The 20,560-nt window shown below is 39.7% G+C and overlaps 1 protein-coding gene across 2 annotated transcripts; it reads left to right on the top strand.

The window, feature by feature from the left end:
- Positions 1 to 969: 969 nt before the first annotated feature.
- ARL14EP (ADP ribosylation factor like GTPase 14 effector protein) lies at positions 970 to 14,414 on the top strand. Of its 2 annotated transcripts, none has more exons than XM_065944809.1 (4): positions 970 to 1,094; positions 10,497 to 10,986; positions 12,231 to 12,358; positions 13,880 to 14,414. In XM_065944809.1, exons 2-4 carry the CDS (start codon positions 10,561 to 10,563, stop codon positions 14,106 to 14,108), a joined length of 783 nt encoding a protein of 260 aa, XP_065800881.1. In that variant the 5' UTR covers positions 970 to 1,094; positions 10,497 to 10,560; the 3' UTR covers positions 14,109 to 14,414. The 2 variants fall into 2 exon arrangements, with proteins under 2 accessions (XP_065800881.1, XP_065800882.1); XM_065944810.1 differs by lacking the exon at positions 970 to 1,094 and adding an exon at positions 1,105 to 1,388.
- Positions 14,415 to 20,560: the final 6,146 nt, after the last annotated feature.

The following is a 20,560-nucleotide window of genomic DNA, read 5'->3' as shown; positions in this document are numbered from 1 at the left end:
CAAAATTCTCCAAGCCAGGCTTTACAAATTAATGAGCTCCTAATTGGTACAGACAATAAGCATACAAGAAAGACAATGATTTATTTCCCTCAGAAAATTTGCAAGTGTCTTCCTGGTTCCTACACTGTGCGTGCATGCTTGTCCCTTCAGTCATGTCCAACCGTCTGGGACCCAATAGACCATAGCCCGCCAGGCTCTTCTGTCCATGAGATTCTCCAGGCAAGAATACTCGAGCGGGTTGCCATGCCTTTTCCAGACGATCTTCCTAACTCAGGGATCGAACCCGCATCTTTTATGTCTCCTGCATTGGTAGGCGGGTTCTTTACCATTGCCTGGTAGGCCTCCTAAGGAGGCCTCCTATTCGCTCGAATTAACAGCTATTCTCATAGTTCATAATGGGATCCCCAGGTGGCGCTACTGGTAAAGAGACAGAAGGGATAAGGGTTCGATCCTTCGTTCAGGAAGATCCCCTGGAGGAAAAATGGCAACCCACTCCTGTTCTAGCCTGGAGAATCCCATAGACAGAGGACACGACTGAGCCAGTGAGCATACACATTCTTAGAGTTTATAACAAAGAGGATGCATTTTGGAATATATTTCGTTGGAATGAAGTAAATCATAAAGTGGGAGACCTCAGACAGAGGGCCTTCTTAAAGTGTTTTGAATTCATTCACTTCTTCAGGGATTAGGAGGCTTGAGGTGCAAAGATTCGGCATCACGCACAGACGCAGAAACTCGCGAACACAACTCAAGTTAGCGGAACTTGCATCTTGGTAAAGGTGACCCTAGGCACCGCCCAATTTCCTAATGTCAAAGAAAAAAAAAATTCAGTCAGGCTCTGAAGCAACTGTTGCCTCACCTTGAATCACTCGCCAATTCATGAAGCCCCGCCCTTTCCGCCCCGGAGGCGGCCAGGCTCGGTTCCCCTCTAGGCTTCTTTCGGGGCCTCTTTATGGTAGCGCTGAGCCTCTCTAGCCTCGCTCGCCGTTCTCTCGGTGGTAAACTCCAGGAAGCGCTGAAAAGCGCGCACCCAGGCCGCGCTCTGAGGCGGCGGGTGTGGTGCGCACTCGGTTGTTGGGGAGCTCAAGCTAAAGGTAAACAGGGGGTAGAAAGGAAGGTTCGGGGCGTGGAGACGGGTTCCTGAGTGGGAGAGGGGCCCGGGCCGGCTGAAGGAGGTCCCCGAGCCGAGGAGGGGGAGCACGTTGGACACGTGAGGGGAATTTTCAGCTGCGTACTGGGGCCCTCCGCGGCCTGCCGCCCTGCCCAGACCCCCTCTCCCTCCGGTCGACCTGCGGCCTCTTGTGTCGAAGTCAAGCACAGTTCCTGTCGACTCCGCGGGTTGTCGCCTCTCTTGGGGAGACCTGGAGCCCTCCTAATTTTGACTTAAGGTTTGTCTTCTTTAGAGGAGAGCTTTTGTGGCCTAGAACCCCATTTACTGCTTATCAGTCCGTTCTGTGGGTTTTATTTTTTAAATCAGAACCTTCCCAGTCCTAGCTGTTTGGTTGAGGCTGGAGGTCGAATAGTATTCTTTTCTCCGTCCTGGTAGCATGAACATAATAGGGGTCATATGCTGTATCTGGTGGCTTACAAAATTCTTAAACGGCCGGTGAAAAGTAGGGTAGTTTTGCATGCAATGCAGGAGACCCCGCTTCAATTCCTGGGTCGGGAAGGTCCCTGGAGAAGGGATAAGCTACCCACTCCAGTATTCTTCGGCTTCCCTTGTGGCTCAGCTGGTTAAGAATCTTCCAGCAATGCGAGAAACCCCGGTTGGATCCCTGGATTGGGAAGATCCCCTGAAGAAGGGAAAGGCTACCCACTCCAGTATTCTGACTTGGAGAATTCCATGGGCTGTATAGTCAATGGGGTCGCAAAGAGTCTGACACGACTGAGCAACTTTAACTTTTTAAAACTATACTTTTACCTTTACAATCTTGTCCTTAGCAAGGCTTCCCATACTTTGTCATTCCTAAAATGTATTAGTTTCCCAGAGGGGAATCATTTATTGAAAAATATAAAAGATGAAACTTTTAAGTTGCGTCGATTCTGGAGTAGGTATTCCCAGACTCGTTTTTTGGAAGGAAGGAGGTTGGGATTCTAATCAGGATAACAAAGTGTTGCTTCGCAGATGGCTCAGTGGTTTTAAAAAAAAAAAAAAAAACCCCGCCCGCCACTGCAGGAGATGCGGGTTGGTCTCTGGGTTGGAAAGATCCTGGGAGAAGAAAATGGCAACCCACTCCGGTATTCTTGCCTGGAAAATCCCCATAGACAGAGAAGCCTATTGAGCTACAGTCCACAAGGTCACAAAAGAGTCTGGATGTGACTTAACAACAAAGAAAGTGTTAAGGACTTCTAACTGCTCCAGTGAGAAGAAGCCACTAGGGAAGGGGTTGTGTGGCAGGAATGCCCTCCATGTGCTTGTAACCACAGGATTGAGGTAGGGAGGGATAGTTGCAGGGTCCTGAGCATCTGGTTATACCGATTTGGGGGAGATTCAGCCTTCTGCGTGTGAGATTCTGGCAGTTGAGGAACATGTATTCATTCGGAAGATGTTACCTACTATGTGCCAGTGGTAGAGAAGCTACAGCTGTAATGGGACCCAGATGATTCCTGGCCCTCATGGAGCTTAGTATATAATGGGGAAAACTAACAGGAAAGAGGAAAACCTGTGATGAGTGCTAGGAAAAGGGAAGTCCCTGAACTTCGTTCTTCTTTTGGCTTAAGTGATACAGAAAATAGCCCCATATAGCTCCTGTCTTCCAACAGCTAAGAAGTAATAGAGGCAAATTTTCTTTTTTTTTTTTTTTCGATCCCCCCTCAGAGGCAAATTTTCAAACAGAGAAAAAAGGATCTGTAACAATAGAATTTGGGTAAGGCATGCCTGAAAGGTGAAGACAGGGACACTATCTTGAAGGATTAGTTAGCATTGCCTGGCTTTCTGAGCAAGAGAACAGTGAAAGTGAAAGTCGTGAAGCCCTGTCCACCTTCTTCAGGGGATCTTCCCAACCCAGGGATGGAATCCAGGTCTCCCACATTGCAGGAGGATTCTTTACCAGTTGAGCCACCAGGGAAGCCCCAATATGAAGACTTAAAATGTAACAGAAACTTTCAGGTAGTGTAGTTTGACCTGCAATGTGTGATATTTAAACAAATAATGCCATACCAAGTGTCCAGACTTTTGTTTTCTAGGAAGAGATGGGTGTTTTCCACACAGTTCAAGATCACAATCACTTACCCAACATCTATATTGAGTATTAAGTTAATTGTGGTTGTTGTTCAGTGGCTAAGTCTTGTCTGACTCTTCCGCAACCCCATGAACTGTAGCCTGCCCGGCTTCTCTGTCCATGGGGTTTCCCAGGTGAGAATACTGGAGTAGGTTGCCATTTCCTTTTCCATAGTATTATAAGTAGTATTAAGTACTGTTAATTAATTTGTTTTAAAAAAAAATTGAAGTACTGTTAAAAAATTAAAGTACTGTTCATCTCCAGGAGTAGTTAGTACTGTTTGACAGTTTTGACCACCTCCAGAATTCAGGTAAAATAAAGAGAGCTTTACTCATTCCTCTTGGTCTGTAAACAATCCCTCGGTTGTTGAATTTGAGGGGTTCTGTTCTCTTTGACCTTTAAGGACCCTAGAAATAGAGACAAATCACAAATGGAGTTTGGAGACCTGAAAGGTTTGCTGAATTGTTCCAAATATGAACACCGTGCAGTATATCAAAGTGTTAGTCGTTCTTGGGACAAAGTGTTAGTCGTATCCAACTCTTTGCAACCCCTTGGACTACAGCCTGCCAGGCTCCTTTGTCCATGGGATTTTCCAGACAACGCTGGAGTGGGTTGCCATTTACTTCTCCACGGGATCTTCTGGACCCATGGATTGAACCTGGGTCTCTCACATTATAGGCAGAATCTTTACCACCTGAGCCACCAGGGAAACATTATTGTGCAGTATATAGATGGGACTTATTATTTTAATACAGTCACCCACCCTATGTGGCGCATTTAATCTCTTTACATTTAAAGTGATTATTGATAGGTATGCGTGTTCAGTGTAGTTCAGTTCAGTCACTCAGTCGTGTCTGACTCTGTGAACTGCAGCACACCAGGCCTCCCTGTCCATCACCAACTCCCAGAGTTTATCCATACTCATGTCTATTGAGTTGGTGATGCCATCCAACCATCTCATCCTCTGTCATCCCCTTCTCCCACCTTCAATCTTTCCCAGCATGAGGATCTTTTCAAATGAGTCAGCTCTTCGCATCAGGTGGCCAAAGTATTGGAGTTTCAGCTTCAGCATCAGTTCTTCCAATGAACACTCAGGACTGATCTCCTTTAGGATGGACTGGTTGGATCTCCTTGCAGTCCAAGGGACCCTCAAGAGTCTTCTCCAACACCACAGTTCAAAAGCATCAATGCTTCGGCACTCAGCTTTATTTATAGTCCAACTCTCAGATCCATACATGACTACTAGAAAAACCATAGCCTTGACTAGACGGACCTTTGTTGGGAAAGTAATGTCTCTGCTTTCTAATATGCTGTCTAGGTTGGTCATAACTTTCCTTCCAAGGAGCAAGTGTCTTTTAATTTCATGGCTGCAGTCACCATGTGCAGTGATTTTGGAGCCCCCAAAAATAAAGCCTGACACTGTTTCCACTGTCTCCCCATCTATTTCCCATGAAGTGATGGGACCAGATGCCATGATCTTAGTTTTCTGAATGTTGAGCCTTAAGCCAACTTTTTTACTCTCTTCTTTCACTTTCATCAAGAGGCTTTTCAGTTCTTCTTCACTTTGTGCCATAAGGGTAGATCCGCATATCTGAGGTTATTGATATTTCGCCTGGCAATCTTGATTCCAGCTTGTGCTTCATCCAGCCCAGCGTTTCTCATGATGTATTCTGCATATAAGTTAAATAAGCAGGGTGACAATATAGAGCCTTGACGTACTCCTTTCCCTATTTGGAACCAGTCTGTTGTTCCATGTCCAGTTCTAACTGTTGCTTCCTGACCTGCATACAGATTTCTCAAGAGGCAGGTCAGGTGGTCTGGAATTCCCATCTCTTATCAGAATTTTCCACAGTTTATTGTGATCCACACAGTCGAAGGCTTTGGCGTAGTCAGTAAAGCAGAAATAGATGTTTTGTGGAACTCTCTTGCTTTTTTGATGATCCAGCGGATATTGGCAATTTGATCTCTGGTTCCTCTGCCTTTTCTATATCCAGCTTGAACATCTGGAAGTTCTCGGTTCACGTATTGCTGAAGCCTGGCTTGGAGAATTTTGAGCATTACTTTACTAGCGTGTGAGATGAGTGCAATTGTATGGTAGTTTGAACATTCTTTGGCATTGACTTTTTTAGGGATTGGAATGAAATCTGACCTTTTCCATGTACCTATTGCCATTTTGTTGATTGTTTCTGGTTGTTTTTGTAGTTCTTCTCTTGGTCTCTTCCCTAGTGGTTTGATTATTTATTTTTTCACTGTTACTTTTGGATTTCTTTCTTTTTGTTTTTTGTGTATCTGTTGTAGGTTTGTGGTTACCATAGGTTCATATATATTGGCATATAATAATGATGTATGTGTGCGCATATATATATAAATTCACGAGCTTGCATGCTAAGTTGCTTCAGTCATGTCTGACTCTGTACAACCATATGGACTATAGCCCACCACGCAGAAATGGTGCAGTAACTGGAATGGGTTGCCATGCCCTCTTCCAGGGGATCTTCCTGACGCAGGGATCAAACCCACATCTCTTTTTGGTACCTTAGACCACAGAGACAGTTTCAGAAATTCTCTGCTCATTTGGCAGACGCTTTAGGGTTAGTAAATGGACTTCCTTCATGATAGTGTAGGTGCCCTTTAAATAGCTGCTTTTTTGCTCTGTCCCAGGATGGGCAAGTCTGTGTACAGGCTCCTCAGTGATATTCCTCCCTACTGAAGACCCTTGTTGGGGGTGGGTTTCCCATTGATACCATGTCTCTCTCTCTTTTACCCATCCTCTATATGACCCCTCTATCACTTGTTCTGCAGCCCTCAGTATTTCTTCAGCAGGAATTGATCTGTATGTAGGTACAAATTCAGCATGTTCATGTGAAGAGATAAGTTCAGGGTCTTATACACTGTCATCTTTGTCTGGGACCTCCCAAATATTTTAAATGATACTGTGGACTGTATTATTGTCTGAAGTTCACTTTATGGTGCCTGGGTCTTGAGGCTTAAGACTGTTTCACTTAGCCATTTAACCTTTTTCTTGGTGCCCATTCACATGTCCTGTAGGTAGTATTTGAAGATAATAGGCCCAAAAAGTTGACAGTTGCAAGAGGCATGACATGTGTGTTCACGAACCCATGCCTGAAACTGCTGATTTGCATAGGAGGGGTGAATGGAATTGCTATTATTTTTTTATTAAATAAAAGGTAAATGTGAAAATGCCTTATATAAATTGTCCCTATACTGAAAAAAGACTTTCTTCATGAAAGGGAGAGATTCTTAAAAGTTGACCTAAAGATACAGTAAGTTTTTTGTTTGGTTAAAGTTCCTCTTAATGTGATTTTTTTCCTACTGACTTTAAGAGTGGTAACAAAGGGGTTCTGCTTTAACCCCTGTAGGAGGCCTACAACCGGGTCTTAGAGCTCATGTTATTAGGAAAACCTGCTAGCATCATGGCCTTGTTTGAGGTCACTTCTTCAGTACACCTAACCTACTTACCTTAGAGTTGGGTAGTGTATAGCAAGAGAAAATGCTTAAAACTTACTTTAAGGGATCTAGAAAAAATAAATTTAAATTGTAGTGTTTAAAACCAAACTGGAATTAAAAGAGCAGATTGGAAATTGCCATTGCAAAAAGTCAGGGTGGGCAAAGTGGGTGAAAATGGAGTCAAAAGGTACGGACTTCAGCTGTAAATAAGTAATGGGATGTGACATCCAGCTTGATTACTAATTAATAATTCTGTACTGCATATTTGAAAGTTGTTGAGGGAGTAGACTTTAAAAAAAAAAATCAAAGAAAGAAATTTGTAACTGTGGGGGCAGATGTTAACTAAACTTACTGTGCTGATCATTTTGCAATATATACAAATATTGTATTGTTTCATTGTACATCCGAAACTAATATAATGTTGTGTCGGTACCTCAATTTTTTAAAAAGGTATATTCCCTGAGCTGTCAGTGTTCACATTCCCTGAACTGTCAGTGTTCACGTCATATGAGGAGCAGATATCCAGTACTTGTGTTTACTACCTCAGGTATAGAAGAATGAAGTCTAACAAATCTATATTTACTTCTTTCTCTCTCAACTCTTCTGGGAGTGTTACAAAAATATTGAAAGTTAATCTTAGAATCACAAAACATACTCTGTTTAGTTATTGAGGGAAAGTATTGGCAATTCTAAAGCAAGAGAAAATTGAGAATGCAGAACTTTTTAAAGAAAGTGTCAAATAATAAAATCCGGAGTTAGTAGGGAGAGACTTTATTGAAAGCATTGTTGCCAGAGGGGAAAAGAGATTATTGCAGTGAAGCGAATTCTCGGACCAAAAGATTTACCAGCTTCTCAGGGGAAGAGTAAACAGTGCTTGGAACAGAACTGCTTGGTCTGATTATAGATCCCAGATTGTTTTAGCCTGAAGCCAGCTTTTTCTCTGGAGGGATCCTTTGCTGACTCTGGCTGAGGTTATACCAAAGTTCAGGGGCCTAGAGGAAGGAGAGAAACTTAAAATATGGTTAGCTATATTTTTCCAGTTTTGTTCCAATTGATTATTTCAGCTAGCAGTTCAGCTGAATGCTCATAAATTTATAAATGAGACAGTGGGGATTTGGAGGTCCTTTGTTCTGGTTGTAGGTGAACAGTGGGCTATTCCTGAGTCTTACAGAAGCCATGCAGAGAGTAGGAGGGTTTCTTTAGGCGAGCCTGTTTGAGAACCAGGAGTACAGGTCTCAGGTAGAATTTGACTTGTTAAAAGGCACTTTTCTATTTGAAGTGGAAAATAATTAAATGTACAAATAAAATTCATTGAAACGTTTATATAGGAAGGCCTTTAGGATACTCATTGACATTCAGGAATTAATAAATCCTACATCACTTAGTTTGGAAATACAGACCGATCTCAATTGTACCATAGTGAAATTTTCCTAAAAGTGGGGTAGGGAGGGGAGAGTGGGAAACCAATCTAAATTAATCAGGTCTAAATGAACACATTTAGGGCTTATTTGTTATATGGTTTTCATCCAGTCCCATAAGAAGCTGTTTTTTTTTTTCCTTCTGTGAGAAATACTAGATATTGTGCTGGTCCAAGTGACTTTTCCTGTGTTTAACGTATTTTCCATTAAAAAAAAAAAAAGAGGAAGTAAAATTGTGACTGTGACACTGATATAAAATCAGTAGTACCTGGTTTTTATTTTCCTTATTAACAAGGGAATTGGTAAGATGTTATAACCAGTTCAAATGATAGAACAGACACATTTATTGATCAGCAATATTGAAATAAATGAGCAAATAGAGGCAAAACTGTCTTCTTCCACAGTGAGCCAGGGAAGTCAATTGTACCTCTAACAGACAGAATTTACAAGAATATGGACAAGAATTGCTCTGCTTTGCTGTTAGTTATATACTCTTGTCCAGTGTTAAATAGCTCAAAGGCAGTGAAAGACTCAGAGCTGCCACATAATCGGAATGTGGCAACCTGAAGGTTGTACTCTCAACAGCGCAGTTTTCCCTTGAAGCCAGGTATTTTTCTCCAAACCTAGTTTATGAAATTTACAGCTTCCTCTCCCCCTCTCAAATAATCTTCCCTTAAGTATCAGACTTCCTGGAAGGCAAGTGCATGTCTGTGTGTGTTTCTTATTCTGTTTTGATGTACTCTGTAAATATAGAAGGTGCTTGGTTAATGTTCTGTTAATTATCTACAGTGAAGTGAGTGAATGCGATTCTAATTCAGTGAGTGCATGGGCCTTACTGAGATCTCTCTTTTCTAATAAGTTCCCAGCTGATGCTAGTACTAGTTCATGGACAATAAATAGTAATGTATTTAAGGAAGACATTGTGCTGTGTTATGCTGTTGCTTCAGTCGTGTCTGACTCTTTGCGACCCTTTGGGTCGTAGCCCGACAGGATCCTCTGTCCACAGGATTCTCCAGGCAAGAATACTGGAGTGGGTTGCCATGCCCTCCCCCAGGGGGTCTTCCCAATCCAGGGATGGAACCCATTTCTCTCATGTCTACTGTAATTGGTGGGCAGGTTCTTTACCACTCGTACCACCTGGGAAGCCTTGGCGGACATAGCACCATGCTGCAAGTGAAGAGAGCAACATGAGGCTACTAGACTACCATTTGAAGAAAAAAAAAAATGCTAATTCTGGGTCACATTGCCAGAGCACAGGCCTAAGTGAGCAAAACAAACAGTTGCTTGGAAACAAATTCAGAGAACTCTAGAGTGGAACCTTAGCCTAAGGGAGGGCGTTGGGAGTTAACTACAGGGGAGGAGTACCAGAGTGGTAAGTTTTAGAAAGCAGGCAGCAGCCACTGAAATCACTGCCTGAGATTTTGTGCTTCTTGAGCTAGCCTGGCTTTTTTTTTTTTTTTTTTTCCTCTTTTAAAGCATTGTTTGAATGTAAAACTGCTTTGATACAGGTGTGTACACTTTTATCATGACAGTTTCACTCAAGTGAATGGTTCCAGTATGCCATTGAGCTTTAAGCAGTGTGAAAAATACATTTTGTACTACAGCTGGTCTTGTCTTCTTTCAGACGGGGCACTTTAATTTTTAACTGAGGAGGTCCTGTAATTTGTTCATCAGTAGTTCAGCTTTCTTTTAGCAGCACAGAAGAGGTGGGAGATAATGTGAAACTGGCACCAAAGAAAGATCTCTACTTACTGGAAGATGGCGGGGGAAAGGCACGGTAAATGAGGCTACTAAATTTAGCAAATAAAATATAGGAAGCCCAGTTACTTTTTAACTTCAGAGAAGCAACAAATGACTTTTTAGCAATATTTGGGATATGATTTAAATTGTTTATGCATTATCTAAAATTCAAATTTAACTGAGCATCCTGTATTTTATCGGGCAACTCCAGTAGTAAATAGTTCTACCCTAACAGTGATACCTGAGAGATCCCACACATTGTTCTAATTATAATAGCTTTATAGTAAATAAATTTCTTATTTTGATTTCCTTCAAGATTATCTTGGCTTTCTTGAACCTTTACTCTTCCATAGACCAGCTTGCTAAATTCTGGATGGTGGGGGATTTGTGGAATACCTGGTGAAATTTTGATTGTAATCATACTGAATTTATAGATAAATTCCTGTAGAATTGACATATTTACTATAGTCACACTTGCCATAATTATTTTCTAATGTTTTTATAGGTTTTTGGTAAATGTCTTTCTACTCCTTGCTTGCTAAGGGTTTTCTTTTTATTATGCAGGCTTTGAATTTTATCAAATGCTTTTTCAGCTTCCCAGATAAAAATTTTGCAGCACAAATCTGACTCTCTTTAATGTTTTCTCTAGGGTGATCTGCTAGAGAGTGTCCTCTAAGCAAAAATCAGAAAGAGGAAATTCACTAGAATCAAGCATGATGGATCCATGTTCAGTTGGAGTCCAGCTCCGTACCACAAATGAGTGCCATAAAACCTATTATACTCGTCATACAGGTTTCAAGACTTTGCAAGAATTGTCGTCAAATGACATGCTTCTACTTCAACTGAGAACTGGAATGACACTTTCTGGGAACAATACAATTTGCTTCCATCATGCAAAAATTTACATCGACAGATTTGAGGATTTGCAGAAGTCATGTTGTGACCCATTTAACATACACAAAAAGCTAGCCAAAAAAAATTTACATGTAATTGATTTAGATGATGCCACTTTTCTAAGTGCAAAATTTGGAAGACAACTTGTACCTGGTTGGAAGCTTTGTCCAAAATGTACACAGATAATCAATGGAAGTGTGGATGTTGATTCTGAAGACCGGCAGAGAAGAAAACCTGACTCAGATGTATGTAAAGTCAATTTTTTCTCTGTTACTTCTACAATGTAGGATTTTGTTTAATTATAAAGAAATCATTTATATCACTGTTTATTACAGTTGGCCCTTAAACAACATAGATTTGAACTGTGCAGGTCCACTTATATGTGGACTTCTTTCAGTCAATACCGTACTATTACAATCTGTGGTTGGTTGAATCCAAAGATGATGCAGAGGCCCAACTCTGGGACTTGAGTAGCAGCCTAGCATTTTGGTCTCTACAACTGATCGTGGAACCAGTTTCACTAGAATATCAAGAGATGGACTTGAATGCAGTGAATATAAAGTTGGGGAGGTAAAAATAGATGATGTTTTCTAAATATTTGTGTAAACCCAGATTGTATGGTAAAGAGTGTTGGCTTGGGGAAAGAATAGTATAATATTCCCTAGACTTTCAAGCTGCAACTCCTAGTGCTAAGACATTCTGGCATTGCCAGAGCTTAACAATCTTAGCTCCTTTTCTGATACTGAAGTAACTCAGTAGGTTATGCCTGCCAGCAAGGGTTTGAAATACAGCAGAATGAATTCCCTTTTTTATGAAAGACTTGAAAACTGCTGCTTTAAAAGGAACTTCAGAAGTGACTTGAAATAATTGTTTCTTATTTCAGCCTTTCTTTTGACTTTGGCACTATCCCATTCTTATCTGGGTTTTTAAGATGCTTGTGAGTTTCCTTTGCGTCTAGCTCTGAATTCATTCTTATTATTGTCAAGGCTAATTTTAGGACTCCCTACTGTCAAAAAGCATACATTTTTACATTGTAAGTATTAAATATCTTATAACTCTCTTCCTTATTCACATGCCTACATTTAGATTATTTAACCGTTATCAGAACAGTTTTAAGATTTCATAAAGCTGTCTGGTATAGAACAAGGACTGGTATGTCAAAGGAGGACTTCTCAAATTTTCTATTTATAAGCAATTTATAATTCTTGCTGCTCGCAAGAATTTTTCTCAGTTTTCTCCTTTCTATTAATAAACCAAATTAAAAGATAATTAAAATTTTAAATTATATATAGTGCTTTACCTTTGTTATCCCCTCAAAGGCATAGCTCCAGGACCCAGTATGAATTTGGGCACTAAAACTTTTCTTTCTTTTTTGCGAGTTCCAGACTGTCTTCCCAGCTAAGAAATAATCTGGATTAATGTTACGTGAAATATCTATGTATGGTTTGATATTAAGATTTGAGTTAATAATTTGTTAACCTTTATTCAGGGAAGAACTGCTAAAGCTTTGAGGTCATTACAATTTGCAAACCCAGGAAAACAAACTGAATTTGCTCCAGAAACTGGTAAAAGAGAAAAAAGAAGGCTTACCAAAAATGCAACAGCTGGTTCAGACAGGTACACTATGTGTTGCTTAAGTCGTATGTTAACTTGCCTCACATCTGTATTGTTTTCCTATCTTTCTCTTACAAGTTTTGAATTTTCTGGTTAGATAGTTTAAATTCGGTAATATGGAATTAGTAAGAACCCCCAAGGGTCTCATAGAAAATTAAGGTTTTCCTTTCCACTCTGAAAATTTTGTTTCTGAGAAAGTCTCAATGAAGTGAATAAGATAATCTTTTTGGCACAGTAATTAAAATAATTTAAGTATACTATACTTCTTGTAACTAAAATAATTATTTGAAAAGCATTAATACATCATTTGTATGTCTCTGCTCTATAGGTGGCAACTAAAACATAAATTTTATGAGAATGCAAGGTTTTTTTTATTTTTTAATGTCTAAAATAGAAGTGGAATCCCAAGTGGTTCAGTGGTAAAGAATCTGCCTGCAGTGCAGGAACCACAGGAGACAAGGGTTTGATCCCTGAGTTGGGAAGATTTTCTGAAGGAGGGCATGGCAACCCACTCCAGTATTCTTGCCTGGAGAATCCCATGGACAGAGGAGCCTGGCAGACTGTAGTCCATGGGCTGACAAAAGAGCTGGACATGACTGAATGACTTAGCACGTATTTTCTAAGAGAAAGAGTCCTTATATATAGAATGTTCTCAAGCAAGAATTACTTATGCTTCCCTAGTGGCCTCAGAAGGTAAAGAATCTGCCTGCAGTGCAGGAGTCCTGGGTTCAACCCCTGGGTTGGGAAGATCCCCTGGAGGAGGGCATGGCGACCCACTCCAGTGTTCTTGGCTGGGGAATCCCCATGGACAGAGGAGCCTGGTGGGCTGCAGTCCATGGGGTCGCAGAGAGACAGACATGACTAAACTTCTAAGCACAGCAAAATAGAAACAATTTTGGTGTAGTTAATAGAACAAACAAGAAAGCTAAATTGTTTAGAATATGACTTTTTAAATGAAACATTTCTAAAATACAGATTGACAAATGTTAGTGTAATCATTCAGAATTATTTTTTACACAGGCCATTATTCCATCTGTGAAGGTTTTCCACTGAGTCATGAGGTGCTTTTAGGCCAGATTTGCTAGTCTGTCAAAGAACAAGAAACATTAATTGCAGTATAAAAAACAGCTGGATGGTATACTGTAATAAAAATAGAGCTATGTTCACAAAGCAGTAAAGAGATTGGTTGCTAATAAAATGTACCACTATTACGTAGTCTTTTCTTTTTGGTAAGGGATAATAGTTTTAGCAACTATATTATTATTTTTGGACACATTTCACCTGCATTTCTTTGGATATATTTCAGCCCTTTACAAGAGAGGGCCTTCTTCTCACAAGCAGTTTGTTAACTTATTTGTAGAGTAACTTTGAGTCAGGTAAGCCATGTATCAGTTTGGCAAGGTTTCATCCATAATCCAAAACATTTTATCACCCTTAAGTTTTTTTCATTACCTTATTGTTAACTAAATATTCAGAAATAAAATATGCATGAAGTGTATAACTTGCCTTGTGTTTGTATCACAGACAAGTGATCCCGGCAAAGAGTAAGGTCTATGATAGCCAGGGCCTCCTGATTTTCAGCGGAATGGACCTCTGTGACTGCCTCGATGAAGACTGCTTGGGCTGCTTCTATGCCTGTCCTTCCTGCGGGTCTACCAAATGTGGTGCCGAATGCCGCTGTGATCGAAAGTGGCTGTATGAGCAAATTGAAATCGAAGGAGGAGAAATAATTCATAACAAACATGCTGGATAATTTGTGGTGTCCGATTGTGACCCTTTCTGTATTTCTAAAGTTTTGTAATTCTAAGATACATGTTAAAGTTGGTTTTGCCAGTTGACGCATATGTACTCAACGTGCACTAACACTGCCTTTTGGGTACCTTAAGATATTTGATGTAAATTTAGATGGACTGTTTTATTACTCAGCAGTCAGCTCTTCAGGCCTGTCTGGGTCAATGTAAAGAAGTAATGTATAGGCAGTCCTCTGTTTGTACAGTTTGCATGTCCATAAATTTCCATGGCACTGATACAGTTAAATAAACCAGTTCCTTCGCAGCAACAGTTGGAATTTCAGTTACTGTGGTATGTTAACTGTGAGTAGTTCCATGAAGTACAAACTTCCTGCTAGCTGTTAAGCTCTCCAGTCAGTATGTGACACATGTACTTCAAGATCAGTGACTAGTCAAATTACCTCTCAGATCCTGCTAATGATTCGTCACTGCACATCTGTTACTCAGTTTGTTCAGACAGCAAAGCACATAGTTGTGTTTTCTCCTTGTCACCCATGTGACCTTTTACAAAGTGGGTAATCAGAAATGGCCAACAGAGACAAAATTGCAGTCAAGAAATGAAAATGATAAAGCTAGAGGTGAGACATGAATAGATGGGGTTATAGAAGGAATCACTAATCATGGGAATGTTGCCAGTGCTGCTATGCTAGAGCCTCTAGATACACAGCTAGAGGAACTTAGTGCAAGCAGACTCATCATAAATGAGGAAGGTTGTGATAAAAAGGATGAAAATGTCCCAGAGGAAATGATGGTAACAAACTTCACATTAAAGGAAATTACAGAGGCCGTTCACAACATTGAAAACACAAACAACATTGTGGAAGCTAATCTAAACTTCACATAGAAGTAGGAAAATTTGCAGTGGTACAGAAAAGGTGCTTACCCAGTGTCATAAGTTACTTGACAAGAAGGCAAGTATGATTATTCTTGATTAGTTTTTTTACAATGAAATAGCACTTTAATTCTCATTGTTTCTGGTGTTTTAAGTTACAGTGTACTAAGTTACATTATTTTCATTCTTTTACATTTATAACTGACACCTTTTCAAGGTCACACAATAGTCTCTCCATTAATTATTAAGATTATTTTGATTGACACTAGCACCCATGCAAGGCAAAGACTTCCTATAGGTGAGAATAGTACCTACTTCAGGAATAATTTGATATAACTGGGTAGTTGAACTATTTTAGAAATAATCTCCATTCCATAAACTCCATAATTCCATAAGTGCTAAAACACATCGTTTCTTCTCCCCACTTACTCTTTTTAACAACATTTTAATACTGTAAACCTTTCATTACTTAGACTGTTTTTGGTGGAAATTTGTCCTTGGTGGCAAAAATCTATTTCTGTGTGTAAAGCATGGATATATATGCAACATTTGAACAGATATACCTTATATTCGGCTTCCCAGGTGGGACAGTGGTAAAGAATCCGCCTGCCAGTGCAGGAGTTGCAAGAGACTCAAATTCAGTCACTGGGTTGAGAAGACCCCCTGGAGGAGGGAATGGCAACCCACTGCAGTATTCTTACCTGGAAAATTCCAATGAGGAGCCTAGCAGGGTACATTCCATGGGGTCACAAAGTGTCAGACATGACTGGGCATGCATGTACATGTACATATATTGTATCTGGTGTTTAAAAGGATGTTGACTAGGATTAAAAGGACTAAAACCAGCTCCATGTGGAGTACTAATGAAGAAAGGTGGAGAAACACTGGTTGAAATACAGAATATGAGACATTACCTGTCAATCTGCCTAAAATCTTATTGTCTAGACATGTCTTCTAAACTAGATTTTTGTTTTATTTTCCCTAGAGATAGTACTTTAGTTTAATCAAATTAGCTTTCTGGCAATTTGAAATACTTTTTAGCTGTTGAAAGTAGATTTATATAGCCAGTTTGATTGAATTGACCAATAGAGGTTTATTTTTACTCCTACATACTTTTGCTATCTTTTAAATGGCTGATTTTACTTTGATGGAATGGCGTTTTCAACCATGGAATTAAATGTCATTTTTTTAAGTTATAATTGTTCACTGGCCTAGTTATCAGGAATACACGTTATCAATTCCTTGACCAATATGTTTTCGACAGCACTGGCAGAATATTTTGGCTTTCTATACTTAAACCCATGGTAGGCCTCCCCGGTGGCTCAGATGGTAAAGATCTGCCTGTAATGCAGGAGGCATGGGTTTGATCCCTGGGATACAAAGTTCCCCTGGAAAAGGAAATGGCAACCCACTCCAGTATTCTTGCCTGGAGAATTCCATGGACAGAGGAGCCTGGCGAGCTACAGTCCATGGGGTCGCAAAGAGTCTGACATGACTGAACAACTAACACTTTCACATAAGTCAGATGCTGGATTCATTTTTATTTATTTTTGTTTTGTTTTGTTTTCTTTTTTTCTTTTTTTCCTGGATTCATTTTTTATTGAAGGATAATTGCTTTACAGAATTTTGTTTTCTGTCAAACCTCAACATGAATCAACCATAAGTGAAGTCGCTCAGTCATGTCCGACTCTTTGCGACCCCATGGACTGTAGCCTACCAGACTCCGTCCATGGGATTCTCCAGGCAAGAATACTGGAGTGGGTTGCCATTTCCTTCTCTAAGGGATCTTCCCAACCCAGGGATCAAACCCAGGTCTCCCGCATTGCAGGCAGACACTATAACCTCTGAGCCACCAGGGAAGCCCACACAAATGTATGAATCAACCATAGGTATACATACACCCCCTCCCTTTTGAATCTCCCATCCCACCCTTCTAGGTTGATACAGAGCCCCTGTTGGAGTTTCCTGAGCCATACAGCGAATTCCCGTTGGCTGTCTATTTTACATATGGTAATGTAAGTTTCCATGTTACTCTTTCCATACATCTCACCCTCTCCTCCCCTCTCCCCATGTCCATAAGTCTATTCTCTATCTCTGTTTATTGTTTCTCTGTAAGTGAATTCCTCAGTACCATTTTTCTAGATTCCATATATCTGCATTAGAATATGGTATTTATCTTTCTCTTTCTGACTCATTTCACTCTGTATAATAGATTCTAGGTTTCATCCACCTCATTAAAACTGACTCAAATATGTCCCTTTTATGTCTGAGTAATATTCTATTGTGTATATGTGCCACAACTTCTTTATCCATTCATCTGTCAATGGACATCCAGGTTGTTTCCATGTTCTAGCTATTGTAAATAGTGCTGCAGTGAACAATGGGATACATGTGTCTTTTTCCATTTTGGTTTCCTCAGGAGAAAAGGTTTCCCCTTTCTCAGGAGAGGGATTGCTGGGTCATATGGTGGTTTTATTCCTAGTTTTTTAAGTACTCTCCATACCGTCTTCCATAGTGGCTGTATCAATTTACATTCCCACCAACAGTGCAAGAACGTTCCCTTTTCTCCACACCCTTTCCAGCATTTATTGTTTGTGAACTTTTTGATGATGGCCGTTTGAATCAGTGTGAGGTGATATCTCATTGTAGTTTTGAGTTGCATTTCTCTAATAATGAGTGATCTTGGGTATCTTTTCACGTGTGTGTTAGCCATCTGTATGTCTTCATTGGAGAAATGTCTGTTTAGGTCTTTCTAACTTTGTGATTGGGTTGTTTGTTTTTCTGGCAATGAGTTGTATGAGCTGCTTTTTGGAAATTAATCCTTTGTCAGTTATTTCACTTGCTATTATTTTCTCCCATTCTGAGGGTTGTCTTTTCACCTTGCTTATTGTTTCCTTTGCTGTGCAAAAGTGTTAAGTTTAATCAGGTCCCACTTGTTTACTTTTGTTTTTATTTAAATTACTCTAGGAGTTGGGTCATAGAGAGGATCTTGTTTTGATTTATGCCATCGAGTGTTCTGCCTATGTTTTCCTCTAAGAGTTTTTTATAGTTTCTGGACTTACATTTAGGTCTTTAATTCATTTTGAGTTTATCTTTGTATATTGTGTTTAGGAAGTGTTCTAATTTCATTCTTTTACATGTAGCTGTCCAGTTTTCCCAGCACCATTTACTGAAGAGGCCATCTTTGCCCCATTGTGTATCCTTGCCTCCTTTGTCAAAAATAAGGTACCCACAGGTGCATGGGTTTATTTCTGGGCTCTCTATCTTGTTCCATTGGTCTATGTTTCTGTCTTTGTGCCAGTACCATACTGTCTTGATGACTGTGGCTTTGTACTTTAATCTGAAGTCAGGGAGGTTGATTCCTCCAGCTCCATTCTTCTTTCTCAAGACTGCTTGGCTATTTGGGGTCTTTTGTGTTTCCACATGAATTGTGAAGTGTTTTGTCCTAATTCTGTGAAAAATGCTGTTAGTAATTTGATAGGGATCACATTAAATCTATAGATTGTGTTTGGTAATATAGTCTTTCACGATACTGATTCTTCAAAAAATGAATCTGATAGTGTTGAATATTTAACATTCCATGTGCACTTGAGAAGGTGTATTCTGCATTTGGATGGACTGTCCTGAAGATAGCAATGAGCTCCATTTCATCTAATGTATCATTTAGACTTGTGTTTCCTTATTAATTTTCTGTTTTGGTGATCTGTCCATTGGTGTGAGTGAGGTGTTAAAGTCTCCTACTATTATTGTGTTACTGTCAGTTTCTCCTTTTACATCTGTTAGGGTTTGTCTTATGCATTGAGGTGCTCCTATGTTGGGTGCATAGATATTTATAATTGTTACGTCTTCCTCTCGGATTGATCCCTTGATCATTATGTTCTGTCCTTCCTTTTGTAATCTTCTTAAAATTTTTAAGGTCTATTTTGTCTGATATGAGGATTGCTAATCCAGCTTTCTTTTGCTTCCCATTTGCATAGAATATATTTTTCCATCCTCTCACTTTCAGTCTAAATGTGTCTTTAGGTCTGAAGTGGGTTTCTTGTAGACAGCATATATATGGGTTTTGTTCTTGTATCCATTCAGCCAGTCTATGTCTTTTGGTTGGTGCATTTAATCCATTTACATTTAAAGTTATTATTGATATATATGTTCCTATTGCCATTTTCTTAATTGTTTGGGGTTTATTTTGTAAATCTTTTTTCTTCTCTTGTATTTCTTGACTATGTAAGTTCCTTTAACATTTGTTGTAAAGGCGGTTTGGTGGTACTAAATTCTCTTAACTTTTGCTTGTCTGAAAAGCATTTTATTTCTCCATTAATTTTGGATGAAATCCTTGCTGGGTACGGTAATCTTGGTTGTAGATTTTTCCCTTTCAGTACTTTAAATATATCCTGCCATCCCCTTCTGGCCTGCAGAGTTTCTGCTGGAAGATCAGCTGTTAAGCATATGGGGTTTTCCTTGTATGTTGCTTGTTGTTTCTCCCTTGCTGCTTCTAATATTCTTTCTTTGTGTTTAGTCTCTGTTAGTTTGATTAGTACGTGTCTTGGCGTGTTTCTCCTTGGGTTTATCCTGTATGGAACTCTTTGTTCCTCTTGAACTTGATTATTTCCTTTTCCACGTTGGGGAAATTTTCAACTATAATCTCTTTTAAAATGTTCTCATACGCTTTCTTTTTCTCTTCTTCTGGGACCCCTATAGTTCGTGCATTTTCTCTGAGTTTATCCTCAGTTCTTTTCATTCTTACTTTATTCTACTCTTCAGAAGTTATTTCTACCATTTTATCTTCCAGCTCACTGATTGGTTCTTCTGCTTCAGATATTCTGCTATTGATTCCTTGTACAGTATTTTTAATTTCAGTAGTTGTGTTGTCTCTGTATATTTATTCTTTAATTCTTCTAGGTCTTTGTTAATTGATTCTTGCATTTTCTCCATTTTGCTTTCAAGGTTTTTGATCATTTTTACTAACATTCTGAATTCTTTTTCAGGTAGTTTGCGTATTTCCTCTTCATTTATTTGGACTTCTGTGTTTCTAGTTTGTTCCTTCATTTGTGTAGTATTTCTCTGTCTTTTCTTTTCTTTTTTTAAACTTACTGCGTTTGAGGTCTCCTTTTCCCAGGTTTCAAGGAAAGTTGAATTCTTTCCTTGAAGAAGGTTGAATTCTTTCTTTTGGTTTCTGCCCTTCTAAGCTTGGTCCAGTGGTTTGTGAAAGTTTCATATACGGTGAGATTTGTTATGAGTTTTTTTTGTTTTTTTTGTTTTTCCTCTGAAGGCAAGGCTGAGTGAAGTGGTAATCCTGTCTGCTGATGATAGAGTTTATATTTTTGTTTTGTTTGTTGTTTAGATGAGGCATCTGCACAGGGGGCAACCAGTGGTTGGGTGATGCCTGGTCTTGTATTCAAGTGGTTTCCTTTGTGTGAGTTCTCCCTATTTGATGCTCCCTAGGATGCAGTTCAGTTCAGTTCAGTCACTAGTCGTGTCCAACTCTTTGCAACCCCATAAACCGCAGCATACCAGGCCTCCCTGTCCATCACCAACTGCTGGAGTCTACCCAAACCCATGTCCATTGAGTCGGTGATGCATCCA

This window comes from Muntiacus reevesi, chromosome 9 (genome assembly GCF_963930625.1).
Source record: "Muntiacus reevesi chromosome 9, mMunRee1.1, whole genome shotgun sequence".
Taxonomy (NCBI): Eukaryota; Metazoa; Chordata; class Mammalia; order Artiodactyla; family Cervidae; genus Muntiacus; species Muntiacus reevesi.
Note: the sequence above shows the minus strand (reverse complement) of the source record. Positions and strands in the feature narration are given on the sequence as shown.